Here is a 21,261-nt window from a genome sequence, read left to right as displayed (position 1 = left end):
AAGGACTGAAAAGTTTGAAGTGAAGAATGAAAAGAAATATATGATAAAGCGTTTTAATTCACACATATTTCCTGATTTTTAAAAGAAGTTAACTTGGAAGAATTCACTCTTAATACTTCCAATTGGAAAGCACAAAGACATCATCTGTGGTCCAAAGAACACTATCTAAAATTAACTCCTAAAATGTAACAGCAGAAGTGATTAGGTTGCTTAGGTCTCTTTGGCACATCTACTCAAATCCATTTTGTCATCCTAACACTTTCATTGTTAGTAATTGGTATGAGTTTTTCTTTTATATTCATCAGATCATTCCACCAAGTTAATTTGATAATGTGAAGTAAGAAGGTATTATGAATTAGGAAATACATATGAACTTCTCTAGAGGAAAAAAAAAATATTTTGACAAGAATCAAGTACAAGAGAAAGGCTATAAATGCCTAAGAAAGAGAGTTACATTTAATAGACTATTTATATACTGAGAAAAGTAACTTTATAAGTGATACAGCACCTGCATCAACTCATTTATTTAATATGCATTTATTAACTACAACTCTGGACCAGAAACTGGGTTAGATTCCAGAGATTGAAAAGCAAGATAGAGTCCTTGCCTTCAAGTATCTCAATGGCTTAATTGAGAAAGCAGACAAAATAACACACAGTTCAGGTCACAATAGAATGTTCTTTGGGAGCAGTTGATGCAGATTAAATAGAGAAGTATATCAAGGTTGGTTTAATAAAACTGGAGACAGACACCTGAGTTGAATTCTGAAGCTGTGGTAAGTTAATTCTCTGATGAACTGGCAGGCAAGGAAGAGGAAGAACTGAAGGAAGGTTTAATGTATAAGAAAAAGGGTGAATACAGGAAACCAGGAAAGTAATTGGATGAGAAATTCTGGACAGTGTGAAATAATGCATTGTCAGAAGAAAGGGGAAGGTGAGTGGTCTTTCTCTTCATCATATTAGGGGATACAAGTCAGTGAACAAATTTGGGAAAGGGCAAAAAAAATTAGGTTCATATTAGACATGTAAAATTTGAGACACCTATGGGACATTCATATGAAATATTGTCTAATAGTTGCGTAAATCTATATGGGGCTGCAGAGAGAACTTTGAGATGGAAGGCAATATTCAGAAGAAATACAAATGTATTTGATTATCAAAATCAGGAAAGGAAGTAAGAAGAAGGAACAGAACAGAAGTTAAAATGGTCGTGATGGAATACAGCAAAGATTTGCTCTTTTATGGGATTAAAACCTTGAGCAAATTATTTAAACTGTCTGATCATGAGCTTCCTCATCTTCAAATGGAGGAAATGCCCAATTCATAAGGTTGTTATATTTTGCATAATCCTTGACCTCTGCCCTACAAATTACTATTATTTTATTATTATAAAATCAAGGAAGCATATGTGTATGAAATAGAATTCTGAGTATGAAATTCTAGGAAAATGTGACTTTGAAGGGATGTACCAAGAAGGATGTATCCAGTTATATAAGAAGAAACAACTCTAGAGATAGGAGACGATTATTTCCTATATCCAAGGAAGAAGAGAGGTGGCTGGGGGGCTCAGTCGGTTGAGCATCCAACTCTTGATTCGGCTCAGGTCATGATCTCTCAGTCATGAGATCAAGCCCAGAGTTGGGCTCCTCACTTAGCAGCATGTCTACTTGAGATTCTTTCCCTCTGCTCTTCCTCCTGCTTTCTCTCTCTCTCTCTAAAAGTAAGTAAATAAATCTTAAAAATAATATCCAAGGGAGAAGAAACTTTTAATAAGTATAAAAATAAAGAAGACTTCATTTAACACCCAGAAGTTTATTACTGACAATAGCAGTGTCAATGGAGAGTAGAGTCAAAATCCCAACTACACTGAAGAGGAAATGAAAAAGTGGAAAAACAGCTTATTTTATTAAGAATTTAGTGGTGGAAAAAAAAAAAACAAAGGAATGAGAGGGTAAGTAGATTTACATTTGCACAAAAATTTTACAAATTAAAAATAACAGCTTCATTAGTTTTATATATTGCTCATTTTTTGCAACATTACAATGACCTAGGAATTATTCATCTGCATTCCCTTTGGTCTTAAATCTCTATCCATTCCTATTGTAATTTGTAATAACATTTTAATCATTGCATATGTTTTTATAAACTAAATCAACTAACTTTAGTACAGAGTGGGTTTATATTAAGAGGGCTTACATAGGGGCACCTGGGTGGCACAGTTGGTCAAGCATCTGACTCTTGGTTTTGGCTCAGATCCTGATCTCGGGGTCGTGAGACAGAGCCCCAAGTAAGGCTCCATGCTCAGCATGGAGTCTGCTTGATATTCTCTTCCTCTGCCCCTCCCTCCACTCCAGCTCTCTCTCTCAAATTAATAAATAAAATCTTATAAAAAAAAAGAGAGCTTACATAATTAAGATTAAAAGGCAGTAGAAGAGAACAGCTCAAGATATGATAGCAAAAGGGTGGGATAATGAATGAAGAGTCAAAAAAGCAAGGGGAGAAGGGATCCAGAGAGGAAGTTGAATACACTTTATTTAGAAGAGATGCCACATCTGATAAGAGAATAGGAGAGGGAGTCAAGATAGATCTGAATATCGATGTGTTCATAATGGTAGGAATAATAAACATAAGTTGAAGTAATTTCCTTTCCATGATATCTCATTGATAAATTAGGAGCAAAGGTGAATACTGATTTTATGAGATGTGACATTTATAAAATTTGATGCCCTCTTTAAGAAAAATATGTAAAAATCAGGTTTTATAAATTATATATAAATATGTATATATGTATATTTATTTAGAATAAGAAAAGAAATCACAACAGATTGCAAATTCAAGATAGCACAAAGACACTACATCACAAGATCAAGAATAATAGCATAATAATTGCATTTATGTTCATTTCTCGGCCTTTTGGCTAAGATCAAGTATAATAATTTCATTCATGAACTGCCTGATAGACTTAAACATTTTTCATATTTGATTGGCTTTTAATAAGACAATAATTTTGAGTAATACTTTTATGAAGAGATGACAAGATGAAATCAAGTTGTAGATTTCTATAGGCTGATTACCTCTATGTTAAATTATTTCAAACTTGCACACTTCTTCAGTGGTAGAGTTTTAAATGAAAGAGAAGTTCATAACCTGAAAAAGGCTTACTGGAGTAGTATTATCCAGAGAGACTTTAAGGACTCCATTACTTAAATGATCTGAGATTTGAGCCTTACTTGTTTTTTCCAGAAGGTTCCTTAGTGACTATAGAATCTGTAGCGGAATAACTGAGTAATTTGTGTGTGTTTGTGTGTTTGTTCATGCTCATATATGCACACACATAGAATTTGACAATTAAGGCTTATATTTTAATTAATAATATATTAAAATTTCTTTGGATGCAATTATGATTTATGTGTATACCACAACCAATTCAGAGCATATGTTTTAATCTATTGTTTCTTACTTTAATCAAAACCATATTTTTGCCATGATTATGTACTCCAACAAAATCTGTATTCAAATTATCACCATAGGAACAAGTAATAAAATCATTAGTGCTTTACTTTTTAATGGATTTTCTGTTTAAAACATTCTGATTACTCTGATATAAAAATGGTATTGATCTTTTTAAAGTTCTTCCACCAATGAAGCCAAAATATTAACAGTTAATCACTTCACTTATAACACACATAAGAAAACTTGGAATTGAACATGAACATTAACTTAGGACAGTCATTTGATCTAAATGAAAAGTCATGCTTCAAAGAGTGATAGGCAAAGCGATTTTCTGCAGTTTAAATGGTTATTTTGAGCAGATAATTAGCTATTAATTTTGAAACAGATACTGATGCTTCTACAGCATATGTGTGCTTATAGTTTCAATATGCTAAATGATACCACTAAAGCTCCCATTGGCAATGGTACATGTTGATAAGTACTTCATAAAATCATATATTCATCATCAATTATTTCAGAGAAAATAGAAACTCAGAACTGAATTTTTCATTTAATATGCATTTTCATTTTTAGCTGATTTTTGCTGAAAAGTTTTATTGCAAAATAAAAGTGTACAAAACATAAATATTTATAGATTTAAACTACATGTTTAGTTAAAAAAAAACAAAAACACTGAATAAGAGTATTCAAACCATTCATTAAAAATAGTTGGCAGGACTGGTCATCTTCTCTTCCTCACATTTATTTAATATTCATCTAGCCTATGATTCCCCCCAGTCTCCATGGACATTGCTGATTGGTATATTTGTTCTCCTATGCATCTCACAGGCAGATGAGAGTCCATGGCCACAGCATAATGGGCTGGTATACCAGTTGGCCAACAGGGTTTTTAGTGCATGTTTATTTTTTTCTTTGAATTCACTATATGCTGTACTTCAGAAGAAACTGTGGCTTGTTTTTGCATGTGGGAATGGTTGGGAAAAGACAGTTATTTTTCTGGTTATGTTTCAGATTTAATGATTATATGTAAAAGCAAGAACACCATTCATTGGACAGATGTGTCTTACATCCTCCTAGAGGAAAACAGAAGCAGAGACTGGATATACAAACTGGAGAGATTCCAAACCCATTATCATCAGAGCTTATTATAATGCACCCAGTAATAATAATACTTTAAATTAAAAATACAAATTTCCTGACTAAATATTAAACTGGAATAGATGCTGGAAAGCCAGGAATAGACCAGAAGAAACCTGGATAAACCTAATTATTATAAAACCTCAATGAGATACCACCTTACCAGCCAGAATGGCTAAAATTAACAGGTCAGGAAACGATAGATGTTGGCAAGAATGCAGAGAAAGAGGAACCCTCCTACACTGTTGGTGGGAATGCAAGCTGGTGCAGCCACTCTGGAAAACAGTATGGAGGTGCCTCAAAAAGTTGAAAATAGAGCTACCCTATGACCCAGCAATTGCACTACTGGGTATTTACCCCAAAGACACAAATATAGTGATCCAAAGGGGCACAGGCATCCCAATGTTTATAGCAGCAATGTCTACAATAGCCAAACTATGGAAAGAGCCTAGATGTCCATCAACAGATGAATGGATAAAGAAGATGTGGTATATGTATACATGGAATATTATGGAGCCATCAAAAAATGAAATCTTGCCATCTGCAACGATGTGGATGGAACTAGAGGGTATTATGCTAAGTGAAATAAGTCAGTCAGAGAAAGACAAGTATCATATGATCTCACTGATATGAGGAATTTGAGAAACAAGACAGAGGATCATAGGGGAAGGGAGGGAAAAATGAAATAAGATGAAACCAGAGAGGGAGACAAACAATAAGAGACTCTTAATCTCAGGAAACAAACTGAGGGTTGCTGGAGTGGAGGGGGTGGGAGGGCTAGGGTGGCTAGGTGATGGACATTGGGGAGGGTATGTGCTATGATGAGCACTGTGAATTGTATAAGACTGATGAATCACAGACCTGTACTACTAAAACAAATAATACATTATACGTTTATAATAAAAAAAACTATTATACTCACGGTAACCCTAAGAACCTAAGTGATTTGGTCTCCCAGTACCATTCTCATATGCTACTCCTATACATTCTGCTTCAGCCACCCTGGCCATCTTGCTAATGTCTCCAACCATGTCAAATATTGTCCTGTCATGATGCTTTTATTTCTGTTCCTCCCTCTGCCTCAAACGCTCTTCTATGAGACGGCCAAATGGCTTGCTCCCTCATCTCCTTCATGTCTATACTCAGTGAGTTCTTCTCTGCTCAGCCTATATAGAAGAACAAACAGAACACTCACTACCAGTGCATATTCTATTTACCTTCTCCACTGACATAATGTATATTTTGTTAGTTTAATCTGTCTTCCTCCAGTGAAACATAAAGCCATGTGAGCAGAAAGTGTTATTTGTTTTGCTCAAAGTGGACTGGCAGTTATAAGACTTGTTCCTGACATCTGTTAGCCATTTAAAAAATATATGCTGGGTCAATTTATGTTACTACTATTATTGTTATTATTAAGCTATCATTTTACTTTTTACTTAGCTGTTGCTTCATTAGTCTATTTGAGTGTGGACTACACTGTCCACTTTTATTCTTTTTAATTAAATTATAGGAGTAAGCTACATGATCATCATTCCTAAAAGATTCTGAGATAATCATCTACTATGAGTTTCCTTATTTTCACTCACTAGTAAGGAGGTGTCCTTTAACGGCCTGGGGCTGATGGAAAAGTTGTGTCAGGGAAACATGCTGGGCAGGCTTAGCAAACTGTGAATATTCAAATAAAATAGTTTGTTATTTATTAGAAACTTGTCTTTTGTTGAATAAAATAAGAAACAGGTTAAATCACATAGACAAATGAATTATTTCAAGCAGCCAATTCAGGTGAAACTGTTCTTTTTAGAGTGTTCAGGGAATTTAGATAAATAATAATTTCTAAATAATAACATAGATGTCTAGTCTGTTATTCAGCCAACTACTATTGCTTTCTTTTTGAGATGAATAATAAAATTTCAGATTTTTCAACATCTTTAAAGTTATAATGCATTTGCTGATATATGTGGAAGGTGACTATAGAGTTGTAATACCCAAAATGAGAAGTTCTACAAGGCAGGCAATTATATAACTTTGTTAATTATAGCAGCATGTTAATGTTTTTGTTACTTTTACTAACCTATAGATTTTTTTTTCAGTACAATCCATTTTATTATACCATCAAGAAAACATTTCCAGGTTTATTATCGATTTCAGTTTCAAAACAAACTGACTGAAACGTATAGCCTTTAATATCTAGTGGTCATCAAAAAATTGGTAAGTATATGAAAAATTAACTTAGTACTCCAAATTCAATGCACAAGAATCTTTTCTATCTCAAGCATTTTTTTAAAAACTGAAGAACAATCTAAAAATCTGTTCATTTAAAGCACTTATGCTTTAAAATAATATATTTCAGTTGGTTATGGATATCATAAATAGAATGTAAAGGGTATCAGTTCTTCAAACACCATTTGTTTTATTCTGTTCAATTTTGGGTTTCCTGCTATCCATTTTAATATGAAAACATAAATCAATTTTCAAACTCAATTGCTCTAGTGATAAAGACAGAATTATGCTCACCCATTTAGGGGCACCTGGGTGGTTCAGTTGGTTAAGCATCTGACTCTTGATTTCGGCTCAGGTCATGATCTCTCAGGGTCGGAAGAACAAGCCCTACATCAGGCTCCACACTTGGTGGAGAGTCTGCTTGAGAGTTTCTCTCTCCATCTCCCTCTGCCACTACCACCTCTCAAATAAATAAATTAATTAAAAAAAAAACAGAAGTGGCTCACAAATCATCATAAAATATGATTAATCATAAGGATTGAAAGGGTGATGTGAGTGCTTTATTTTTACATTACCAACACCTTTTACAACTAGCAACATTTTTTTTCTGGAAATTTCCAGTAGAGCTGGATTGAATTTTGATTAACTTTTTCTCAGCCTTCTGAGGATTTTGTTTAGCTCTCTGACATAAAAAGTTTCCATAACAAGAGACATATGTAGTAGGTCAGAAGTTCTGATTCAAGATGGATATTATTTACATAAAATATGGTAGAAACTTTGTTATATAAAATTATATCTTAAAGTAAGAAAATAATAAAATCTGTGGAATCTGTTATAGCTTTCCTAAGTTACACATTTATTTTAATAGAATATATTAAAAGATTTCACTATGCAAATATGTATGATACTTAGAATATGTGAATTTGTAGACTGTTAAATTTTATTTTTAATATTATATATGTTTTGCATTTAGTTCAGTTATATGAAACCCAAGATTTCTATAAAGCACCTTTCATAAAAAATTCATTATACCTAACTATGCTAACAATCTGGAAAGCAATTTGCATGATTTGAAAAGATTTATCTTACATTTTGTTTCAGTTCAATAAATACTTGATATTTTTTCTGAAATATTTTAGGGATGATATGTGAATAAAATAAACCATCTGTACTTTCACAAAGCTTTGAGTCAGAAAAGAAAAAGCTATGTCACAAGTACATAAAAACTTGATATTGATTTTTCATAGGCCACATTAGTACATGCAGTTGTAACAGCCAGAGATGTGCATATTTACTTTAATGTTGTAAAGGAAAAAAACACCTCATCATTCTCTGACCAGAAAGCAATACATATTTTATATTTCATCTTTTCCAACTGGTCTATACTTCCAAATAATTTATTCAATTAGAACACAATATACACTATCAGGAAGAAACCAATTTTATGACATAGATACTAGTTTTAGAGATCACTAAATAGAGTAGGATCAGAGAGAATTTATATAAGGAGATATAATGAAAATAAACAAATAGCCATTTCTGTCTTGAAAACAGTTAAAGACAAAAGGAGAAATGTCCAAAGAGTTTGGTATTTACTAAATAATTCACACTAAGGATTAGCATAGTTTCAATACACCAAGAAAAGTTTCTACTCTATAATCAAGCTGTCAGAAAAGAAAAAAATAAATAAAGATGGGATAAGAGAAGAGATGCAAATAATTTAAAAATTTGATGTGGTAAAAAGAAAAAATGGGAAAAAGGAAATTAAAATAACGAATAAGGGGAGCCTGGGTGGCTCAGTTGGTTAAGTGTCTGCCTTCGGCTCAGGTCATGATCCTGGAGTCCCAGGACTGAGTCCCACGTTGGGCTCCCTGCTGAGCAGGGAGTCTGCTTCTCCCTCTGACCCTCCCCCCTCTCATGCTCTCTCTCTCTCATTCTCTCTCTCTCAAATAAATAAATAAACTTTAAAAAATAAATAAAAAAACAACTGCAGGCTCATGGTGGCAGATAAAATATATTATATATATATATATATATCTTCTAGCAGTGGGAAAGTAATACACCAGAAACAAAGATGAAACTAAATCACAGTGAATATTAGATTAGTAGAGAGACCTTACAGAATGGAACAGTTTCCAAAGCAAAACACTAAAAGGGAACGACTGTAAAAGTAGCTCAGTCAACAAAGCTTGATTAGGGATAGCATAGCTAGATATGGTGTGGGAAGAGTTAAGACAAGCAAGCAGTCATGGGACTAAGTGGAGGCTTACAGCACAGCCTGGCCACCGTCCCCATTAAGAGCAGCTACCTCCGGGGCGCCTGGGTGGCTCAGTCGGTTAAGCAGCTGCCTTCGGCTCAGGTCATGATCCGGGGGTCCTGGGATCGAGACCCGCATTGGGCTCCCTGCTCGGCAGAGAGCCTGCTTCTCCCTCTCCCTCTGTCTGCCGCTCTGCCTACTTGTGCTCTCTCTCTCTGTTAAATAGATAAATAAAAATCTTTAAAAAAAAAAAAAAAAAAAAGAGCAGCTACCTCCAGGATAACAAAGAACAGCTCTCCACGGAAGCTCAGATCTGCCAATGGGGACACAGTGTGGGCACTGATATCAGAAACAGAGCATTCTCATAGTGATCCAATTGAAACTAGAAATTCAATGCAATTGCATTCGAACTCATTAAAAATAAAAAACAAACTTGAGACATGAACAAACAAGGAAGAGAAAATGTCACTAAATTTTGAGAGAATAATTAGGGAGTTAAAGTATATGAAACAGTCTATCATTAGAATCAACAAACAGATTAACAGAGCAAGGGAAAGAGCTCTGCAGGGAGTCTGCTTCTCCCTCTCCCTCTGCCATTCCTCCCACTTGTACTCTCTGGCTCTATCTCTCTGTCAAATAAATAAATAAAATCTTTAAAAAAAAAAAAGATTAAAGGTCAGAAATTTAAAACAATGAAAAAGTAATAAAAGAAGATATACGGGAACATTTCATAATCTTGGCTTGAGGAAAGGTTTTCTAAAATAAAATAGAGAAATCATTCTTCATAGAATTAGTAGATGAAAGTTTTGAATATTTACATGGATAAAAAAAGAAGAAAATACATAAAATTGAAAGCACACAGAGCAAACTTGAAGAAAACATTTGCAAGGTATATAAAATGATGGTGTTAATATTTATGCAATGAGATCTCAAAATGAACATTAAAAACGACAAATAAATCAAAAGAAAAATGGGCAAATAAAAGAGCTTATGCTGTACGCAAGAAATAGAAAAGGTTAGTATACATAAGAAAAAAATATTTGTTTGGAGCATCTGTTCTTTTGGCCTTATTTGATTATGGGGAAACCGTCCTGAGAATGGTTTCAGTAGATCTATCAAACAAGTAAACCAACCGTAGTGACCCAAACAATAAGGTAGGCATATGGCCAAACTAGGCCAATGAGACAATTTTTCTCTGAAATCTGAATCTGAATTCTAAGAGATAATTATGGGTTACTGATTCATCCATATTCATCCATATGTGACAACCTGTAAAAATGTAGTGCCAAAGGCTGACGATTGTCTAAGAATTTACAATGATTATTATAAATGTAATTGGGAAGTTACCCCAATTGCACCAGATCATATGTCCTATATAGCAATTGATCTACTTATTCAGTGGTTCTCCATGCTGACTGCATAGAATCAACTGGGGAGATTTCAAGACCTTCAAATGCTTGGGACCACCCCTCACATATTCAGAATCTGCCTATACTCTGCACCACTCCTTCAACCCATACCTATGTCCTCATAGGAATTTTTTTATTCTCACTCTTTAAGGATAAAAAACTGGTTTACCAATACCTCTCCATGATACACCAGAGGTAGCAGGAAGTAGACTGCTGTGGCGGTACAATTATACTGGGAGTAATACGAGGAGGACAGGAAAGGCCAGTTCACCAGGGGGCAGTATTTTACACAATAAAACTTGTCTACCTTTTCTGGGCAGAATGATGTCCAGAGTTTATGAAACACACCAATACAACAGCACTGGCTAATAACATGTCTTACGCTATGAAGGACTTGGAAAGGACAAGAATGGAGCATTAGTGATGAAAGGAAAGCTTATATAAGTGAACTTCTCAGAATGAACCCATAGCTGGGACTGCAAATAACCCAAAGGAATCCCACTCAGCATTTTTTCTTAGTTACTCCTAGTGAGTGTGCAAAAAAAGGCTCATGTTCGTATTAGTAGGAGGGGAGGCTATGGAAGAGATAAACAACACTGATTTATCTTCAACAAGAAGGGTAGATACTGACTCTGGAGTGCTCAGCTGTCATCAAAGAAACCAAAGAGTGAACTCCAATATGTTGATTTACTTTAAGGGACTCAGCCAACGATTCAGGAGTAGCCTAAATTCACCTGACCCCTTTCATAATGGAACTGTAGCCCTTGCCTCACTGCACTAGACATTTATTCCAGCAATTGGATTTACTTTTCCTTCCCATTATGTCTTTGTCAATGGTCATAGCAACTGATTTACTGAATGATTTATATACTATCATAGTGTCTCACATACTGCTGTATCCTTTCAAAAAATTCCTTTCACTGAGAAGGAAGAAAGACAGTGAGCTGGCCCCCAAGACTGAAAATTGTTCTCTTGTATTTCATCAGGCAGAAACAGTTGATCTGTAGAATGCTGAAATAGCCATCTAAAGATTCAGTCACCGAATCAGTGTGAACACTTAAAAGGTGTACTACAAACTGCTGTTGCATATGCTCTAAACTATATGATGCTGCTTACTCATGTGAAAAAACATGGTCCTGGGGCCAAAAGGTAAAGTTTGAGTGATGAAACTTACAATTAGACTTAACACCCATTGTGATGTTAGTTTTACGTGTCAACTTGGTTGGGTCATGGGGTGACCAGATAATTGATCAAACATCTTTCTGGGTGTTTCTGTGAGGGTATTTTTAGATGAGATTAACACTTAAATTGGTAGACTGGGTAAAGGAGACTGCCCTCCATAACGTGGGTGGGCCCCATCCAATCAGTTGAAGGTCAAAATAGAATAAAAGACGGACCCTACTCCAGAAAGAGAGAACTCTTTTGCTTGATGCCTTCAAATTAGGACACTGGCTCTTTCTGGTTCTAAAATAGCTTGCCAGCCTTTAGATTCAAACTGAAACATCAACTCTGTAGACTTTGTACTTGTCAGTCTCCAATAGCATATAAGCCAATTCCTTATAATAAATTCCTCTCTATATAACCTATTGGATCTGTTTCTCTGAAGAACAGATTAGTACATCCACTTTCAAAATTTTGCTTCCCATCCCTTTGGTTTTTAACTGTCATGGTTTAGATGCTTTAACTTCAAAGTGAAGAATGTTGCCATATGAGACAATAAAGTTTTCATTGAATTAGGAGCTAAAACTGACACCTAGACATTTTTGAGGCTTTTCATAGCACTAGGCAAACAAGCAAAAAAAGAAAAAAAAAAAAAAGATATGATGTTAACTGATATAGTTGATTCTGATTCCCAAGGAGAAATAGGTTTGCTGCTATACAATGGAAATAGAGAGTACTAATAGGATCTCTCCTAGCATTGGTTTGTCATGAAAGGCTAGGTTATATATAATAACAAATAACCCAAAATCATAGGGGCACAGCCTTAGAGAGGTTTATTTATTCCTCATTCCACGGAGATCATGGGTAAAGCAGTGTGTGTTGCTGGGTGGGGGGGGGGGGGGATGTCTTTCTATCTCTCTTCACTCTGTGATCCAAGGTAACAAAAGAGCCTATATCTGGAATATTGCTGGTTACTATGGTAGAAGATAAGAAAGCATGGAAAATCTACTTTCTGCCCAAAGTTTATTATGAGAAAGCCATATGGACACTGTATTGCTACGGTTAAAGGAAGTAAAATAAAATCAAATGCCTGGGAGGAGACCTGGAAATATTTGATAGATAACTCTAATACTGCCGTGTACCACCATGCCTTCCAGTAATGGTAAATGAGAGACTAATTCAGCCCTATGCAAAAAATACTACCAAAGTCTCAGAACTATCAGGTAAAAACAGGTCACTGCGCTGGGTAAAAATGTATACGCAGAAGAAATGTTTTAAGTTTCAGCTACAACTTTCAACCAGTTGCAAAACCAGCACCACAGACTTTACACAGATTTCATTCTTTATATCATTAAAAGCATCATTTGATTAAACTCATATTTGTAGTTAAATTTTTAACTTTCTCATTACATTTCTGTATGTTAAGCCTAAATGTATGGAGAGTGAGGAGAAAATAGTCTTCTCCACAGAAGTTTCCAGCAAACCAGGACTTGGAGTTGGATATGGTAACTGTATGAAACTTTGGGTGTCTACATTTTAGGAGAATGTGTGCTTTCAGTTGTGCAGTTGGTAGTAGCAATATACTGACTAGTATAATTTTGTTTTTCAATTGTTGTGTTCAGAAAAGAAGGGATATCGGACAGACCTATGGCTGGACTGTGCTGACTACCTACTGTTTATCCTCTCCAAGAATTCATCTTTCATCCTCAGGTTAGAGCATCCTTGTGTATCTTTGTGGGAACAAAGCATGTACATAAAGCCTTGACAGGACTGTCAGTCAAGATCCCCCATCCTAAACAAGCCAAGGCTGTGGCATGGGAATGAGATAAACCAATAAATACACTTCTCCCTGGGATCTGAATGTTGAGCAGAGAAATAAGAATACTGAAAGCAACCGGAATCAATTCCTCTCAGCAATAACTACCATGGGACTTTGTCCTTTTAGTCCTGCTACTCCATTTCCTCAAACTGTCCTGATCCCTATCTGTACTGAAACAGAGTTCTTTATTTTTCTATTAATTCTAGGAGTAACTTCATAAGTGAACTTTATTTTGGATAATAAGCCAGGGTACATTTCTGTTGTTTATAGAAAAGCATATCTAATTAATGCCATATTAAACCTTATAATTGATCAAACACATGCAAATGAAAATGACACAAATATATTTTCACCTATCACATTGGACAAAAATAGAAATTACTGAAGATAGCCAATTTAAAGAACATTGTGGGAAATAAGCTTATATACTGCTTCTGGGGTTATAATTCAATACATATTTTTTGATTAAAACTTGGGCAGAACCTTACACAATTAAAATGGAAAATATTCTCAATCAAGCAATTCTACCTATATCAACCTATTCTATGAAAACATTTGAACATGCTTCAAAAAACAAATACATTGATAAATGTTAACTTTGCATATTTGGTAATAATTTAAAAGTACAGACAATCTCAATGTTTATCAATAATGGAATAGCTAACAAAACCATGGAATATTGTGCAGCTCTTAAAAATAATGAAACCAATCAATATCTGCTGAACTCAAACAATATCCATCATATGCTTTTGAGTTAAAAAAAAAAAAAGCAAGTTGCAGAGCAATGAAAGACCTATACTCCAAGTTATATTACAAAATCTACTTATGGGTGGCTGGGTGATAGACATTGGGGAGGGTATGTGCTATGGTGAGCTCTGTGAATTGTGTAAGACTGTTGAATCACAGACCTGTACCCCTGAAACAAATAATACGTTATATGTTAAAAAAAGAAGATAGCAGGAAGGGAAAAATGAAGGGGGGAATCGGAGGGGGAGACAAACCATGAGAGACTATGGACTCTGAGAAACAAACTGAGGGTTCTAGAGGGGAGGGGGGTGGCAGGATGAATTAGCCTGGTGATGGGTATTAAAGAGGGCACGTACTGCATGGAGCACTGGGTGTTATACACAAACAATGAATCATGGAACACTACATCAAAAACTAATGATGTAATGATGTTAATATGGTGATTAACATAACATAAAAAAAATCTACTTATTTATACAACATACATATGCGTGTGTATGTATGTGTATGAATGAATTATATGCATGAATACATTATATGTAAATATATCACATACATACACTAGGTTTTATGTTCATATAAGAAGTTCTGGGAGGATACACATAATTTGCAGTGCTATTACCTGATGAGCATTAGTGCTTGAAGGGGGGTCTTTAACTTACTTTCTAAATGATACTCATTGTAGTGTGGATTTTCACAAGTACATATATTACTTTTATTTTTTCAATATATTAAAATCGAGTACAGGATAATAAAATGCCTAAAACTGAAAGAGTGAAAGGAATCATGTAGTACATATTTAAAGTGGAGCGGGAAAAAATGAAATGATGAAAACAAGGCTAATATCAATATTATTGCAGCATATTTACATAGTTACAAACATGTAATTATTAATTATTAACTAATATTACTATAAAGAGTATTGAGAATAATGAACATTAATTGAGGACCTATGTAGTAAGCATATTTTTATATGCTTCACAGGCATCATCCCATTTAACTTCACAACTATCCTATGAGACAGGTACTATTTTTCTCATTTTACAGAAATGAGTCAAAGAAGGCACATAGGCTTATAATTAGCAGTCAGTAGGCATTACATTTAATTATGGAATACAGGCAAATCCTTGATGTATTGGTCTGCATAGAACTGCAGAGGTCTTGGAATGGCTAAACTTTTGAATACACCATTGCTTAAGCCTGCAGAATAAGAGCTACCACTGCTCTGAAATTCAGAGAATATTGAAGAACAAGAAAAAGAGCCATCCTGTCTAAGCTCCTGTGTTAACATTAAGACTTTACTTTTGCATAGCTCTATCTAGATTAGGACTTCCTGCATGTGGCTCAGATAGCCAATAATCTGATCATGATCCTTTAATGGAGTCTGCAGCTTGACAAAGACACTGTTCTGAACTAAATGTTTATGAGGATCCTGCCTTCTCCAGCAAGGAGGTTCTACAGATCGCAGTTCAGCTGGTGCTGGACAGCAGGTAAAAGGGAGTGGAAGAAAGAGATGAATATATTGTGGGAGCCTGTGCAAATTAATTGTATTTTACTTACATTTATTTAACACTAGACACAACAGTATACACTTTATTCTGAGCATTTAAAAGAGTCCAATTTCAATATTTGGTTTCTAGTTTCTGAGAATAACCCAGAAAACTTATTTTAATCACACTGATGTTTTTTGCAGTTGTTGATTTTTTTGTTTATAAAGAAGCTCATGTAAGCATTATAGAGCTTCCTTCTTCTTCATCTGGTCTAATTTTACTTAAGTTGATAGAACAGGTCAGTGGAAGATGATATTAGTTAACTAGGCCAAATTAATGATGATTGATTTCAGCATATACTTGTGGTGTTAAAAGCACATGGTTACTGTTGGAAAAAATAAATTTATTTTGCCACGTGTTACCTATTAATAAAGTGTCTTGTAAGAAAGTCATAGTCACTAGATTTTGTAAGTAGTAAATGAAAAAATCATATTATGATTTCTATTCTTTGTTAACTAGCTTTTTCCTCTATAGTAGATCCTCTTTCTATATTTAAAAAGGAAAAGAAAAGGCAGTGGTTCTTCAAACAGATGGTTTGGATGTTTAGGTACCCAGCGAGTGTGTTTGTGTGATTATTATTAGTAGTAGTAGTAGTAGTAATGGTAGGAGGGCAGTACTTCACAATACTTAGAAGGGAAAAAAACAATCTGCTTGAAACAGGCTATTTTGCAAAATAGCATCTGTACTGGTAACTCTTACATAGTTGATATTCAATGTTTTTATGTATACTAATCTGGCTGCTGTATTCAAATAACATTACTTCTAGGTACATCAGGCTGCTTATTTTATTATTTAATATTAAATGAGTCAATGGTAATGATATTATCCTTGGACTTACCCTGGCATTGGTCCATTTCCAGAAAGACTGTAAACCTGACGAGGATTTAGTAGATATTGGAATTTTCTATAAATTCTATAAAGATGAAAATATGGAAAGAAAAAAAAAGAAATTTAGTGATACTCTCCAATTTTTAAATAAATAGCACCTCTTAATGTTATAATTATATACATGGATGTAACTAAATATATTTGATAAATTTTACATTAATAATACTAGAAGTATAACAGCTCAATAAGAACTTATGGTTCTTTGAAAAAGACACTTACTAGCCAATTAAAGGCAATAAAGCTTATAAATTAGACATAGTGATATTTGCATTCTAAATATGGATATGCATTTAGAGTATTGTTTATCCTGCTTTTGAATATTATTTAGCTAAGTAGATTTCAAATACATTTTTTAAGAGTTTCAGAATAAAACTATTTACATACCTTCCCCTAATTGATCCTTGTGAAGTTTCAGGTTATTGGGCCAATCTAATCAAGATGAAAACTATCCCACATATAAAATGGGACTGTGCATGTTGTATGTATGTATATAACAAAAAAATGTGACCTAATCTGCTTAATTATTTCACATAAACAATCATCTGATCAGTCAGCTCACACAATTGCTAAACTGTTTCAGTGGGCACATATGAAATAATTCATTTTTTTCTAAAAGAAATCAATCATTGTCCAACAAATGCAACATAATTATTTCTAAGTAGATACACATTCCATATTGGTATTATTAGATGTTATACTAAAAATGAAGGAATATATTTAGTTTTTAAAAGTTAGTTTTTACATAAATGTAAAAATATTACCATATATTTTACAAACACATTCAGACTATCTTTACTGATAGAAACTGTCCAAATTCACTATGTAGTATCTGCTTATATCACCCCACTCCCAAATCTGCAATAACCTCACATTCCAGTTCTCAATTAATTATATGAACCAGTGTCTCAAGAAATAACCTAAGAGTCATTCTCAGTACTTCTTTTTCCCCAGCATCTGAACCCGACTGGAGAACAGTCCTGCACCTTCTAACAGTAATGTCTATTGAACTTGGCAATTCTATCTCACTGCCTTTGCTCAGGCTTTCCAGCTCTCTCATCAGCTCTATACAATCTTGGCCTATCTAGTCCTCTTACATAGGGCTGGTTAATTACAGCCATGTTGTTTCTGTGATGAAAAGTTCTTAGGGTCAATTTACTTATAATAAAAAATATTTTATTATATTTAAAATACGTTATGTCTTCTCTTGCCCTGCTTTTGCCTTAAACTTCAGGGATTATCTCTTGGTTCCCTAAAAACACCACACCCTTTCACAAATCTTTCTCCTTCCTTCTACCTTCTCAACTCAAAAGCTACTTCCTGTCCAAAGACTTCTCAGTCTTCAGATAGCCTTTCTTCCTCTGAACTTTGACAGCACCTTTATTTTAAACATTTCTAGCTTAGAATTCACCTTGTGGTATTGTGGTGTGTCTGTTTGTGTCTGCCTCTCTGCATGGCTGTATTCTAGGTCTTTTATCCCCAGTTCCTAGTAGAGTTTGGATGCACTCAGGTGTTGCTGTTTGAATGAATGAATGCTATGTGAATATTTTCACACCCGTTGACTGGTATGCGAAACTCTGAATGAATATATAATTTTGTAACCTTTTGCTACTTATCTAACATACCAAAGTCAAGAAACCCAAATATTTTTAAAGGAAATCCTGAATGAAATTTCATTGTTTGTGAAAGATGACTCTTATTAATTCAGGAAACTTTATATTTGCATTCATAATAGGTTTCCTTTACATGTTTACATATTTACATTTCCTGTGACTTTGACTGGTCCCTGTTCATGTATGAAGAACAAAACATAAGTGGTTGTACATATAGGAGCACTCAAATATCCCGCCCCTCCCATTAAGTTTAATTTATTATGACTTTAGTGTATCTATGAATTTTTTTCTTAATGGGAGAAGGGGAAGTCAGATATTCAGTTAAGGGTCATCCTGCATGATCCATGTTCTAATTTGAGGGGAAGTTTTCCTTTTGAAAATATACTTTTTCAGGGTGCCTGGGTGGCTCAGTCATTAAGCATCTGCCTTCGGCTCAGGTCATGATCCCAGGGTCCTGGGATCGAGCCCCGCATCAGGCTCCCTGCTCCGCGGGAATCTTGCTTCTCCCTCTCCCACTCCCCGTTTGTGTTCCCTCTCTCTCGCTGTGTCTCTCTCTGTCAAATAAATAAATAAAAATCTTTTTTAAAAAAAGAAAATATTTTTTTTCTTTCTTTCTTTCTCTTGATACTTCATTTGTTTCTAATTTCCAACACGAATTTAATTCCTATCTAATTCTGTGTGAAGAGTACTTTTTTCCCAAATATCCGTAATATATAAAGTTGACAGACTACAAATAGTAAAAAAGAAAATCATTTTAGCATTATTATTTAATTACTATTTAGTATCTCTAAACGTGAGGCAACTATTCTTTTTAATAAAACAATGTAAATATTTTAATTAAGTCACTAGTTATTTAAAATAATTTCTACCATGTTTAGCAGAGTAAAAAAAAGTACAACTGTATGTTAATAGAGGAAAAAAATCTAGGCAGAAATAATATTTTGTTGATTGGAAAATGAATAGCACTCTTCATTTCATTGAAATAAAGCTGGAAAGTTAGATGGTTGGAAAGGAAATCACAAAATTCCACTTACCATGAAAACATTTCAACTTTCAACTTCATTATTTGATGAACCACAATGGAAATTTCTGTTTTATCATAGTGCTTATATGAATGCTTTGATTTGATTGCTCATTTTTGGGTTGAGATTAGTAAAGACTTCTAGAAATTATTGAAGCAGGTGCAACTTCATTTTTATGACACTCCTTTTAAGTAGCACATAGGATTTACACTTCAATGTGGTGATTTTCAGATTTTTATTAAATATTATGATTTAACCATTAATTTATTACAAAAATGAAAATTTTGTGTTGTCTGCCAATATACTGGGACACTTGATAATGCAGCTCATTATAATTCAGATTAAATATACTGTGCTCCTCCAGGATATATGGCATCATGTACTCCAAAAACAAACATGCAGAAAATCATTATAATGTGATTTGTCTAGAAGCTGGACATAAATTCTGTTCCTCACTAGTGAATGATGATTTATTTGAAGTCATCTTGTTGACCATTTAGAGAATCAATTTGCATTCAGCAGTATTTACGGAGCCATGTTGTATGCAATGCTCTTTATTAAGGGCTAGGGGTGATAGGTAGAGTAGAGAGAATTCAGATACCCAATATATGATAATAAAAATATCTACAAAGGCCATTATTATATTAATATTTGAACTGTAAAAATAAGGACATATATTACATATAGATGCTAGAATTACTTATTTGACATAGTGTTTTAAAGTTTTTTACACTGTAATTTTAGTTTATCTTTTTACATACATACGACACAGAAAATAAACCTGATTCCTAAAAACATACCGTTCTCCTTGCTTCCCACCACTTTTGGGGTTCACAAAAACTAAAAGCGGATGAGTACCAGGAACAGGAGTAATCTAGAAGAAAAGTTGGATAGATGGACAAATAATTCACATTATCTATAAAGAGGACCCTTGTTATTTCTAATTCATGAAATACCAATTAACAATTTTAAGAATATGGCTCTTAAGTTCTGTAATATGGATGGATAGATAGATCTACTTAGCTACTCAATTAAACCCTGTGCTTTGACTATATATACATTAACATGCATACTCACTCCACAAAGAGAGGGAGTGTCTAGTTTGGTATAGGGCAGAGAGGAAGGCAGCTATGAAGAGGAAATGGTGTTTGAATAACCATGAGATGAAAACAAAAGGTACAATTTGTGGGAGAGTGAATAAAGCAGCCAGAATATCGTGGGGGAAAAAAAGATTAAAAGAAAGGGATCAAATGATAGAGAGCCCTGATTTTACAGACAACACCTACTTTAGAGCTTTGTGGCATGTGTACAGTCCATCTACTGAATCACTTGTCAATTAGAATCTCAGTAAGATGGTTTGAGGTCTCTTTCAACCTAACCGTCCCCCTCTACACAATGTTTCCTCAATGCTTTCTTTCCCTGCCTGGGGAGTAGAGGGCCAGTTAACTAAGTCTGTTTGCTAAACAGGAATACGTAAATTGATGGTGGTCCTACTCTATGCTGTGCACTGCTTTTGTCACTACTGGTTTCTTGGTTGAACAAGAAAAAGTGCCTGTTCTAGCGGAGCTGATATGCTAATGGAGAAATAGACAATAAACAAATATACAGTTAGCAGTGAAACACGCCATGAAACAAAATAAATCAAATAAAATTATAGCTCTTTATTGGTGTGTGGGGAGGTAAAGTTGTTTTCAATAGGGTGGTAAAGAAGAGCTCTTGCATTTTACCTGAGTTTAATATTAATAGGTAGACTCTTAAATACAAGCTTTTCCTCTTCAATCTACTGCTATATATTTCCATCTAAATACAGTTTGACAAAAAATATTTAGTAACAAAACGTGCAACTACTGGAGCCCTCTTAACATTAAGTTGAATAGTTCTAGATCAGTTTACTTTTTGAAAGTAGATTCAAGGTATCCTTTATTGCTATGAATTTATCTCTTAGAAAGTATTCTTAAATATGTAATGAGACAAAAACACCCATTTAA

At 34.2% G+C, this 21,261-nt stretch overlaps 1 protein-coding gene across 12 annotated transcripts in view; it reads right to left on the bottom strand.

Moving 5' to 3' along the window:
- DGKB (diacylglycerol kinase beta) overlaps window positions 1-21,261 on the bottom strand; it is a 794,581-nt gene that overhangs the window by 447,459 nt on the left and 325,861 nt on the right. For all 12 annotated transcript variants that reach the window (XM_032402009.1, XM_032402007.1, XM_032402005.1 and 9 more), the window contains 2 exons: window positions 20,074-20,147; window positions 16,592-16,666 (listed from right to left, as the gene is read on the bottom strand). In XM_032402009.1, the coding sequence (XP_032257900.1) occupies window positions 16,592-16,666; window positions 20,074-20,147 (149 nt within the window). The remainder of the gene's footprint in view (window positions 1-16,591; window positions 16,667-20,073; window positions 20,148-21,261) is intronic.

Source organism: Phoca vitulina, unplaced genomic scaffold (genome assembly GCF_004348235.1).
Source record: "Phoca vitulina isolate PV1807 unplaced genomic scaffold, GSC_HSeal_1.0 scaffold4, whole genome shotgun sequence".
NCBI lineage: Eukaryota > Metazoa > Chordata > Mammalia > Carnivora > Phocidae > Phoca > Phoca vitulina.
Note: the sequence above shows the minus strand (reverse complement) of the source record. Positions and strands in the feature narration are given on the sequence as shown.